The 12682-nt window shown below is 38.3% G+C and overlaps 1 protein-coding gene across 1 annotated transcript in view; it reads left to right on the top strand.

The window, feature by feature from the left end:
• Positions 1-12036, top strand: part of RERG (RAS like estrogen regulated growth inhibitor) — a 116357-nt gene extending 104321 nt beyond the window's left edge. The window contains exons 4-5 of the mRNA XM_003988449.6: positions 8658-8731; positions 10302-12036. Of these exons, the coding sequence (XP_003988498.1) occupies positions 8658-8731; positions 10302-10709 (482 nt within the window). The 3' untranslated portion in view covers positions 10710-12036. The remainder of the gene's footprint in view (positions 1-8657; positions 8732-10301) is intronic.
• Positions 12037-12682: the final 646 nt, after the last annotated feature.

Genomic DNA, 12682 nt, shown 5'->3' with positions numbered 1-12682 from the left:
ATCCTTATGGGATTCAGGGTTTTGTTTTGTTTTGTTTTTTTTAAATCTAATAGTATGCCTCTACATTTATTAATCTTTACTTCTCTGTTTTTGCTATTAAATAGTTTTTAAACATCAATAATTTTAAAAATGTTTTGGATATAGCCACAATCTAATCTTAAGAGGATGTATTTGGATCAAGAACACACTTGGTTTTAAAATATCAAACAATTGTGTATTGTTTGTCCCACGTAAGTAAATGCTTACTCTTACATTTTTATTACTTACATAATTTCTACAAAGATTGTAGTTCGGAGACTCTTAATGGCTATGGGCGTTCAGTAGAAAAATACTAATCTTATTTACCAATCCCAGTGTATCTCAACAAAAGATGAAACTTATGAAAAATGATCTCATAAATTTTTTTACCTCTCTGAATATGTTCCAGTAACTAATGTTACTATTTTACATTAGTCTTAGGTGAACCATTTTCCTTTTTCTTTTATTCATTCTGAAAAACAACTGCTGTTAATAGAAATCTGCCTGTATCAGTTATTTATAATGCAGACCTCCTTCACTAAGAACAGTGAAACTTTATTGAGTGACCTTGTACTGTACTGTTCAGAAAGGATTTCAGCTGCTAAGCAACAAAGCGTTGATCAGACTTCGGGAGTACCAGGCATATGGCTCACTCCCAGGTGAGAGTTTTACGAACTCACCCTGGAAACTGATGTGTGTGTGTGTGTGTGTGTGTGTGTGTGTGTGTGTGCATGTGTGTGTATTTGTGTGCTAGAAGTCCCCAGTGTTCTAGCTAACAGGAGCCCCCCATCTATTTGATTCAAGATGAATCAAGCACGTCCTGGACTTCACTACATTTTGTCATAGAGTTTCAAAACAACCACCAAAAAGGGAAAGCTACCATTAAAAAGCAAAGTGGCATATCTGTAAAAACCAGTCTTGAATTCTGAATTCAGAGCCTTCCTCAAAACCATGGGGTATAACACTGTATGTTAAGTATATTTCAATAAGAGAAAGAAAGGGAAAAAATGTTTAATAGTGCAATTTTTTCCACCTGTAACAGAATTATTGCCCCATGAGAAGCTGAAGACTATGAACACCATTCCACATATTAACCCAGTTGGAATAATATCTACTGCTCTGAAGTAAATCTATGAAGAATAGATTTGCTAGTACACTAGCAAATGAGTCTCAGACTTTTAGATTTCAGTAGGTTTTGCTTTTTGTTTTTTTAATTGTTTTTAATATTTATTTATTTTTGAAGGAGAAAGAGACAGAGTGTGAGTGCAAGAGGGGCAAAGAGAGAGAGAAAGAGAGAGACAGAATCCGAAGCAGACTCCAAGCTCTGAGCTGGCAGCACAGAACCCGACACGGGCTTGAACCCATGAACCGCCAGATCATGACCTGCGCCGAAGGCGGATGCTTAACCGATTGAGCCACCCAGGCACCCCACTTTTTGTTTTTTTAAGGAGAAGGATTTTCATAGGAACTCCAATTAGGGATGTAAGCAAGGCTCAGAGGGTGAGAGAGAACTAAACCCAGATTCTATTTGCACTTGCATTTCATAGAAGCAGTGAATACCTTTAACATCCAATTTTTTTGGGAGGATATAACCTAAGAAATTTAGTTTTCCTTAATTTTTTTTTATTTCACTGTGGGATCAGTGAACTCTTTGTCAGAGACCAGAGCTGGCCTAGGAATAGCATTTGAAAACCAGCACTGCAGCCTGTGAGATTTGGGACTTGCATAATCTGACCAGGAAAAACCCTGATGGTGGTGAGTGTAATATTCTAGTTGTAGAACAACATGGTCCATGTTCTGATTAGATCCCCAGCAAGAACTGAATCCCTACTTCTGAGACTCGTATTACCCTCTGAGAGTGTTGATCGTGCCAGAGAATACGGTAAAGGCTGAGATAGTGTGTATAGGTAGGTGTGTGTGTGGGGGGGTGGGGTGTTTGGAGAGGAAGAGAAACTATTCGTCAGCACTTACCGCTACTACTACTGTATTGGAGGCACCCTACTCCATTTGAATGGATTACAGGGCTCTCTGTGTCATTAGTAAAGGCTCAGATGGGAATGAGGGTAGGAATTGGCAGACAGATCCATTGGCACTTTGATTTTGTGATTGGTTCTTCCTTCCTGCACTGCACTACCCTCTGTTTGGAAAGGCTTATCCAAGAGAGAGGCACACCCGGAACAAATTTACTCAACTGGATACTAAGGCAGAGGTGCTTAGCCGACTCATGGAACTATTTAATATTGGCTCAGCAAGGAACTTAAAGATCATCGTTTGACAAATAAGGAAACAAGGCCAATGAAGTAAATTTATCCAAGATTATGTGGCTAGTTTGTGGTTAGACCAGTAATAGAACTCAAGTCAAATAATGGAACTCAAGTCAGTACAATTTCCATTGTAGCATAAATTAAAACATTACTAACTGCTGTTGTTACTGTGTTGGCTACATGTCCATCTTAATACGTTGAAATTTGCAAAAAGCTAAATTGGTAAAAAGATTAACCATATACAACGTCCCTCTGAGCATCAATTTCTCTTAGAATATACAAAATATACTTCGATTTATAAAAATGTTGCTTAATGCAGTTCATATACAATGAAACTCAGATATAATTTTTAATATGCCTAACTTCATCTTGAAACTAATAATTGGTGTTATAGTATATGATATTTTGGTTCATTTAGATATATGCCTTAAATAATCACCCCCTTCCCTTTAAAAGGGAAAAAAAGACTTGGGGTGCCTGGGTGGCTCAGTTGGTTGAGCTTCTGACTCTTGATTTAGGTTCAGGTCATGCTCCCAGAGTCATAGGATCAAGCCCCAAGTCAGACTCCACACGAGGTGTGGAGCCGGTTTAAGATTCTCTCTGTCCCTTTCCCTCTGCCCCCCTGCTCTCTGCGTGCACACACGCACACACACTCTCTCTCTCTCAAAGAAAAAACAAAAAGGAAGAAAAGAAAAAAAGACTCAAAATTACATTTTAAGTTAATATGAACAAAATGAAAAGTGTGTCCAACCTCCGCACAGATACACATTGTCTCTTACGTTTTAAAATGCATAGTGGAGTTTAATTCCAAAAAGTGCTCAGTACATTTTTTAGAATTATATCTTCATTGCAGTTAGCACACAGATGTACATTTCGCCTGTGTGGGCTATACTTCCGCTGTTTACGTGAAGATATGTGTTTCTAATGAGAGAAGAGGCTTAAAGAGAGAAGGCTCAAAATGGCATAAAACCAGTATTCAGCTTAGATGAAATCACTGCCGCTCCCCGCTGCTGTGTCTGTGACAGACATTCCCTCATTTCCTGCATTTCATCACTTTCGTTTTAGCTAACAAACAGCCAAAGAATTGCACAGCTCCATACAATTTTCATTATATTTTATTTCCCCCCTACTGTGGCCTTCTGTGGTTGAAACACATATCCTATTTATCATGGAAGCAACAGAGAAAAATGTCCCTGTCTGTCAGGCAACTTATGGTGTAAGGAGATGGAAGAGGGCCCAGAACTCTGTTTTCGAGGCCCCAGGGTGGATGCCAGCCCTTTTAAAAAGGAAGGTAGCACAAAGGCCACCACTAAACAGTAGCAGGAGAGACAGAAAGGACATAGATCCTAGCATGCATGCTGCTGTCTGGGCCTCTCTTCCTCAAGCTGGAGCACTGAAGATGCAAAAGGAAATCATTGAGAGAAGATTCATACATGAGTAGTTGCTGTAAATGGTGTTTTTTAATTTTTTACTATTTATTTATTTGAGAGAGAGAGAGAGAGAAAGAAAGAAAGCAGGGGAGGGGCAGGGAGAGAGGGAGATACAGAATTCAAAGCAAGCTCCAGACTGAGCTGTCACCGGAGGCCTGAACTCGCAAACCTCGAGATTGTGACCTGAGCCAAAGACTGCCGCTTAACCCACTGAGCCACCCACATGCTCCTGTAAATGGTATTTTAGAGCAGTAAATTATAAAAAAAAATAACCTCCCATTTAACATAAAGAGTAGGGGGATGAAATGTTCTAGAATTGAGAACCATTGTCCATACCACATATGGATTACCTATTCTAAGAGAATAATAATGCTGCAAAATATGCTTATTAAAATATATTAAGTATAACTTCACTTTTTTTTGAGAGAGAGGGAGAGAGCACACACACTTGAGCAGGGGAGGGGCAGAGAGAGAGAATCTTAAACAGGCTCCACACTCAACACTCAGGGCTCGATCTCACAACCATGAGATTATGACCTGAGCTGAAATCAAGACTCTGATTGATGCTCAACAGACACCCAGGCACCCCAAACATAACCTCACTTTAAAATTTTACTATTCAGGGGCGCCTGGGTGACTCAGTCTGTTAAGCATCTGACTTCGGCTCAGCTCATGATCTCACGGTTCATGAGTTTGAGCCCCGCAAAAGGCTCTGTGCTGACAGCTCAGAGCCTGGAACCTGCTTCAGATTCTGTGTCTCCCTCTGTCTCTGCCCTTCCCTTGCTCACACTCTGTCTCTCTTTCAAAAATAAATAAATATTTTTAAAAATTTGCATTTTACTGTTCAGAAAAGACTTCAGTTATGTGCCATGCCTATGGCAATGATCATGACACAGGCTGATGGCAGGTAGAAGGTTAGGTTATGCCACTTAGTTAAGCCTCCTTTCTGCAGTTTGTATTTTTAGGTAGGACAATATATTTGTAGCAAAGTAGCAAAAAACTGTGGTCCCAAAAGAACTGTAAAATAGTTGATGAGATAAAGAAATGAAAGTCAGAAAAATGAGATAAGAACAAATAAATAAAAGGACTGGCTCACTGGTTACCCTGTTGAGAGAGAAACCTGCAGGTTTATTTGGTTGGTTGGTCGATTGGTTGGTGAATTGGATAGTTGAGGTGTAAAGAATTAAATTAATCATACTGCTGTATCCATGTGCTTGTGAAGCCTTTATATTATTTATATTATGTTTACATAATTACATCGTATATATTAGGTATTATTATATTTCTATTATTATCTATATTATTTATATTATTTCACTCTCTTTTTCTGGCATTCCCATTTGACACCATTGCCCTCCTCTTTCCCATAGGTGTATAATCTAATATGTTTGACACTTTACATAGTGGTAGAAGCCGAATTCCAAAGGCAGTCTTCCTGAGTTTCAAGGCCAATGCTACCACTTACTTACCACTTATCCCTGTGTGACCTTTGACAAGTTATTAAATGTTGTTGTGCCTCAGTATCCTTGTGTAAAATGGAGGTAACAGTAATACCTACCACAGAGATATTTGTGAAGATTAAATGAATTAATATGAGTAAAGCATTAGAACAATTCATGTTCAAATGGCAAGCAGTATGTACTAAGTATTACATATTTTTTGAAAAAGGTATTTTTTGTGTGTATCCATATACTTTAAATTCATATAAACTTCATTGTGCTATAGATCTTCCTGTAATGGTAATCATGTGGTTCTTTATTCTAGTGCTTTTTTTTTCCCTTTAGTGCTTCAATGTATTACATTGCATGGATAGAAACAATACCCAAATTTGGGGGCACCTGGGTGGCTCAGTCGGTTAAGCATCCGACTTTGGCTCAGGTCATGATCTCACAGTCTGTGAGTTCGAGCCCCGCATCAGGCTCTGTGCTGACATCTCAGAACCTGGATCCTACTTCAGATTCTGTGTCTCCCTCTCTCTCTGCCCCTCTTCTGCTCACGCTCTGTCTCTTTCTCTCTCTCAAAAATAAATAAACATTAAAAATTTTTTAAAAAAACCTCTCCAAATTATGGAAAGAGCCCAAATTTCCATCAACTGATGAATGGATAAAGAAGAGGTTGTATGTATATACAATGAAATATTACTCAGACATAAAAAAGAATGGAATCTTACCATTTGCCACAACGTGGATGGAGCTAGAGAGTATCATGCTAAGCGAAAAAAGTCAATCAGGGAAAGACAGATACCATATGATCTCACTCATATGTGGAATTTTAGCAACAAAACAAATGATGATGGGGCAGGAGGGGTAGAGAGGCAAACCAAGAAATAGACTCTTAACTATAGAGAACAAACTGATGGTTAGCGGGCGGGGGGGGGGGAGGTTGGGGGGTGGGGGGGGTGGAGGGATGGGTGAAATAGGTGACGGGGATTAAGGAGTCCACTTATGATGAGCACCAGGTGTATAACTAACTGGTTAAATAAAAACTGAAAAAATTGCACTGATAGATTTTAAACACCCTGCATTTTTTAAATTAACTGATCAGTGATATACTTTTCTTACTACACTGTTAGATTCCATTGGATAATATTTTATTTAGAATTCATGATTCTAGGGTGTCTGGGTGGCTCATCAAACTCTTGATCCCGGCTTGGGTCATGATCTCATGGTTTGTGGGATTGAGCCCTGCATCAGGCTCTGCGCTGATAGCATGGAGCCTGCTTGGGATTCTCTCTCTCTCTCTCTCTCTCTCTCTCTCTGTGCCCCTACTCTGCTCTTGCTCTCTGTCTTTATCTCGGTCTCTGTCTTTCTCTCAAAAAATAAACTTAAAAAAAAAAACTTAAAAAAATTTATGAATCAATGTTCAAGAATGAAGTGAACCTATGATTTTATTTTATTTTTTCTCTTATTACTCTTGTAATACTTATTAGAGTCAGCATATGGCGCATAAAAGGAATTGGATAGATATCCTTTTCTATTTTCTAGAACAACTTGTTTAATGTTTCTAGAAATCTCCTTTAAAACCAATTGGATGCAGTTGCTTTTCATGATTAGAAGAGATCTACAATTAACGTCTAAATTATTTACTGGTTATTGATCAACTTAAGTGCTGTAGTTCTCAGTGCACCCATCAGTGCATCTTTTAATCCAAGAATTTATCAGGGTTTGAAATGTGTTGGTATACAGTTCATAATATTATTGTATTTTCATTTCATCAGAATATGTAGTTATTTCTTCCTTTATGCCAAATTTTGTTTGATTACTCCTTCTCTTTCCATTTACTAGTCAGTGTTGCCACATTTTTTTTATCTCCCCCCCCTCTTTTTTTAATCCTTTCAAGCCTCATGCTTTGGTTTGTTAACCTTGTCTAATTTTTTCTTCTGCACTTGTTTCTCTTTTATTTCTTTCCTCATATTTTCTCGGATTTATTCTATGTTCCTCTTCTGATATGTTGAGTTGACTACTTAACTCACTTTTTTCCTATTCTTATTTATTGATGTCATCTTCGGGAGTAAGACAACTACATTAGCTCATTCAAATATGCCTCTTGTCTCTCCCCAGCCCTCACACCCTGATATATTGGTATCATCTAGAATAGTAGTTCTCAATTACTTTCAATGTGGTTTTATTCCTTTGTTTTACTCCATTGGGAGCTTGAATTCAGTTTTACTGGTGAGAATCTGAGTCAAGTCCTTTTGTAAGTGATGTGCCTTTTTTCTCTAGATCCTTTAAAATTTTTCTGTATCAATCATATCCCTAAATTTTTCTATAATTGTTTTATATATGGGGCTTTTCCTCTTGTGTGCCCTTTTTGTCCTTTTGAACTGAATTGTTCAATGTCTTTTATCTTAGAAATTCTCAGATATTACAGCCTCATATATGTTTACCCCCATCCCCCACCCCCATATGTTGTATTCTCTTTGAGGCTCATTTTATAAGAGATAATAACATGTCTAGATCTATTATCCATCACTCTTAAATTTTAACTTTACATTTTTCTTCTTCTTATCATTTACTGATATCTTCTGGAAGAGTTCCCCAACCTGGCCTTCAGCTCGGTCAAACGTTTGTTGACTTCATTATTTCAACTGTTCTAGTTTTCATACAGAGCAGCACCAGGTGGTATTTATTTTAATCTCTGGTTTAAATTTCATGTGGGGAAAGGCACACTCAGACCACCCAAAGTTCTCACTTCTCCTAACTTCTCCTCACCCCAGTAGAGCTTGGGGACCGACCACTCTGATATTAACCTACCAGCCTTCAGCTGGGACTGAGCTGTTATTTTTCTACCTTGAAGAGGTAATAAGAGCAAGAGAACTCTGCTTTCTTGTGTCTCCATCCCTGTGGCCCAGCCTTCCTCTGCTTTCCTCACAACCCCCAAATGTGGGGTCCAATCTCCTTCTACTGCCACAAGGGTTTTTCATAGCTTTAAATGGTAATTTTTTACATGGATGGCTATCCACATCCTCTAATGTCTATCGCATTGTCAGGGTTGAGGTCTTGAAAGAAATGAACAGCTCCTGCTTTTCTGTCATCTTGTCAGGAACAGTAATTAAAAGTGATTTCCAGAAACTGGATTTTAGGAGTATCAAGACAGAATGTGTTTTGTGGGAATCGCCTTCTCAGTCTAGGATGTGGAAGCCTTATTTTAGGAGGAAGAGATCATCAGAAAGCTGAGCTGATAGGAGAATAGAGTGAGTGAAGAGACAAAGAGATTCTCCCATGCTATACCCTGAAAGTCTGTGGCTCCCTGATGAGACCCTATACTTCCAGGATCTTAAAGAGTGCAGAAATGGCACATTCTTAGACATCCATCCTCTCCTTCCAGGATGCACATTTCCTTATGCCAAATAAACAGACATACTTCTGTGACTAAAGGTCGAATTAAATCATGCACTTATTTACTTTTTTATCTTCTTCTTTTTTTTTTCTGCTCATTCCCTCAGAATCAACCTACCGACACCAAGCAAACATTGATGATGAAGTTGTCACCATGGAGATACTAGATACTGCTGGTCAGGTGAATAAAGGGTTCAGCTAAAATGTTTTCTGTATTAAATAAAAATGATACATGTATGTGCATTCTATAAACAAAATTAAGATATTTTCCTACAATTAACTAATGATGCCTAAAGACTTTTTTCTTTAATTATCTAGTTATTTGTATATTAACGTATTTGCAACAGCTTGTGTATGCATCCTTATATAAATTGCCCAGTACTTCAGGGGCTGGGGGAGGTTGAAAATAACATTCACATGACGTCATCCAGAATAGAATTACCAACATATATTTTTGGGGGATGGCAAGATATTAATAGATTCATGGTTCAGTGTTTGAAATGCTCTGATAGAGTGAAGCAGATATTTTTACTGGAGTAGTTCTCAGAGCCTTTAGTATGCCTTAGCGTATGATGAATCCTTAAGAGTTTCGGTAGCTGTTCTGTTCCAAACTTATATAACCTCCGAATATTTTTTCAGAATACTTTATTTGGGAATCTCTCCTGTAATATTCTTTCCAGACCTCACCATATCCTATTGAAAATTTGAGCCACATAATTGAACAATAATAATCCATTAAAAAGGAAGCTAATATAAATTTGCTCTGATGTCCATATGTTCTGAGATTACAAATGGGTTCATAGGTTAGGTTTTGTTCCTAAGAATAAGAATGACCACTAAGAATGAAAATCAGGAAGCTGACGCATTCCATGGTGCTTCATCAGTGACCTATGACCCAAAGAAGACTTGAATTAAACGGTTTAATCCAAGAAATGTTCTTGTAACTAGCTATACACTTTTCTTTCTCACCATCACCTCCTTTTTATCTTTTCCCTTCCACCCAGCCCTGATTCTAGAAAGAGGCGACAGGGAATTACATGTCTGCAAAGGTTATTTGAGCCCATGAGGGCAATGCATTTTCAAATCATACGTGCTACTTTCCTAAGAAGGAGTGATCATCCCCTTAGAAAACCACTTGAAATGAATTTCTATCATTATTGGGACTTTATAATATTTCTGTGGTGTTAAGATAGAAAGAAAAAAAAAAAGCCCAAAGCCCCTAGCTTTGAGTTTGACTTTCTATCCATTTGTTCACTGTTTTTCTGTCCCTGGTGTCTAATTGTCTATAAGCCGAAGACAAAGTGATTAAAGCAAAAAACAAAATCAAAACCATTCACTAAGCTGTGCCTCTAAATCTGATCTCTATGGGGTGGGGTAATGTCTACTTGTCTGTTACCTATTTGCCAATTCTTCGTGATGAAAAGCCTTAGAGGCAGTGTGTTCAACTAAGATAATTTCTTTATAGTTCTTGTAATTATGGATTTAATGATATGGCAAGAAGAAAATTAGAAGCAGAAAGTTAAAGGTCTATGCAGTTAAGAACGTTTTTAGTTCCCCAACATATCTTGCTATGAGTAAGTAATGCTTCTATTCCAAAGTGATTGGAGTAGAAGGTAAGCTTGTACAGGCAGACTGTCAAGAAATTTTAATGACACGGAGTAGTAATTAAGGAATCACCATTGGCATTAGCCGCATCTATACATGGTGATTACTTCTAATTCTCCCAACTGCCATTGTTTTCTTGTCAACAGGAAGACACCATTCAGAGGGAAGGACACATGCGTTGGGGAGAAGGCTTTGTGCTGGTTTATGACATTACTGACCGAGGAAGTTTTGAGGAAGTGCTGCCACTTAAGAACATCCTGGATGAGGTCAAGAAGCCCAAGAATGTGACTCTCATCTTGGTTGGAAACAAAGCTGACTTGGACCACTCCAGACAGGTTAGTACAGAAGAAGGGGAGAAGCTGGCCACCGAACTGGCATGTGCTTTTTATGAGTGTTCTGCCTGCACTGGAGAAGGGAACATCACCGAGATATTCTATGAGCTGTGTCGAGAGGTGCGTCGCAGGAGGATGGTCCAGGGCAAGACGAGGCGACGCAGCTCCACCACGCATGTCAAGCAAGCCATTAACAAGATGCTCACCAAAATCAGTAGTTAAGGCAGCACTGTTCTTGCAAAGCCCCTACGGAGGTGAGTCAGGTTATTGGAAACACTTTCTTGCCCTCTTCCCCCCACCCCTTTTCCCAAAAAATAAAAGAAAATACTCCATTCCTTGTGCTGACTCTGGGAAATGCCTGGGCTTCCCATTGTTCCCGGGCTTCCTGGATGTTGAGAAGTCATAGGGTGTTTTATGCAATTGTAGTGCTGACAATGTCTCCCTTTCCTGCTTGAATAAGATACACTCTATTGCAGTTTGAACCTGTAATCACCAGAGATTCTGAAATGGCTGGGCTCATATTACACTATTTTTAGGCATCTTCACCTTGCTTCAATAGGTTGGAAGCTTTCAAAGGCATTTTTAAATTCCATTCTTTGTCAAAGACTGCAAATGATCACCTTAAACGTCTAAGGTAATGGAAGATCCAGTAAAAACCCAGGAAGAGTAGCTGAGATAGTGGAGCAGGGAATAGAGCCCTGCTTCCTTTTAGAAAAGAGGATTTTCTGAATGATCTCCAATTGTCTAGTTTTTCTTTAACCCTTATTTTGTCCTTAAACCCAAACGTGTTCTCACAGTTTTCCACTGTAGTAGAGTTCCATTTCAGTTTGAGCGGGCTCTCTCAATGGCCCATTGATCATCATACTCTGATTCTTCTTGTGTGGCTTCAGTAAGATTTCAGCATAAGAGAGGCAGAATTGATCTTCAGAGCCTGCTGGGCCATTTCTCACAAAGCCCAGGGCAATGTAAAGACTTTAGGAGTCTTTTCACCAAACCCTGACTTTATTGAATGCTACTAAAGGATTTAGATTAGAGATGCCCCATTCATTTGTCTCTCTGCTTGTCATCTTAGCAGAAAGACAACAGTCCAAAAAAACAGGAAAAGTAAGAATGAAGCTGAACCAACCTTCCATTGGGGGAGCCAACGCTCTAATGCCAGTAAGAAAAATTAGCCTCTGATTCATTAAATTGGCTACATGACTTCTTCTAATTTTTAGGATAAGTTGATTCACTTAGAATTCAGAAAAGAATGAGTGATTGAAATTCACTATATCTGAATAAATGTGTATAAAACAGATTCTTATATTGTGAAGGTAAGGTCTATAACTGATAAAACTTTATGACTCTTTTTTCCCTATTATGCCCCCATATATCAAAATTTGGGCACTTTATTTTAGAAGAAAATATATATCTTTTACATATGTGTGTATTTATAAATGCATAAGTATATGTATAAAAATTTGTAAGAGTTGAAGGCTTTAATTCACCAATGCATTTGGACAATTTGGTGTAACTATTTTATGTGATATAATAAAAAGCATAATTTTCACATTCTGTCACATCCAAGCAGTGTTTCTTGTGATAACATGAAAAGTTTGTAATTTGAAAAGACAATCGAATTGCAGGGTCGATGCAGCAGTGAATGTGATATACAAAACAAGCTCCTGTTCATAATAGTAGCTATTGTTTTAGAATGCTTAGGTGTTATTTTACACACTTTATGTATTATCAACTCCTCAAATACCTTATGCAAGAGATATTACGATGATCACAATTGCAGGGATGAAGACATTGAGCCCTGAGAAAAAATGACGGCACAGCTATTTAGTGGGTAGAGTCAGGATTTGAACCCAGAGAGGCAGTGACACTGTAGAGCCCATACTATTCTCCACTATGGAATATTAGTAAAATGACATATAGCTCTTATTCTGGAGCTGTGGGAATTAAGATACAGGGAGGAGAAAATGTAGGGAAGACTTACTTCGTTTATGATTTCATTCATTCATTAGGAAATATTTATATAGAAGCTGGGCATATAACTTGACACAATTTAGTCCATTTGGTAGTGTCTTAGCTGAACACTGAAGAATACGTACAAGCAACCCAGGAAAGAGATGGTGAAAATATTCTAGCCAGAAGGAATAGAATGGAACCAAAAATACGAAGATAGGAAAGGTGATAGTGAGTGTAGTCAT

This window comes from Felis catus, chromosome B4, assembly GCF_018350175.1.
Source record: "Felis catus isolate Fca126 chromosome B4, F.catus_Fca126_mat1.0, whole genome shotgun sequence".
Taxonomy (NCBI): Eukaryota; Metazoa; Chordata; class Mammalia; order Carnivora; family Felidae; genus Felis; species Felis catus.
The sequence above is the reverse complement of the archived record's forward strand: the minus strand, read 5'-3'. Positions and strand labels throughout refer to the sequence as shown.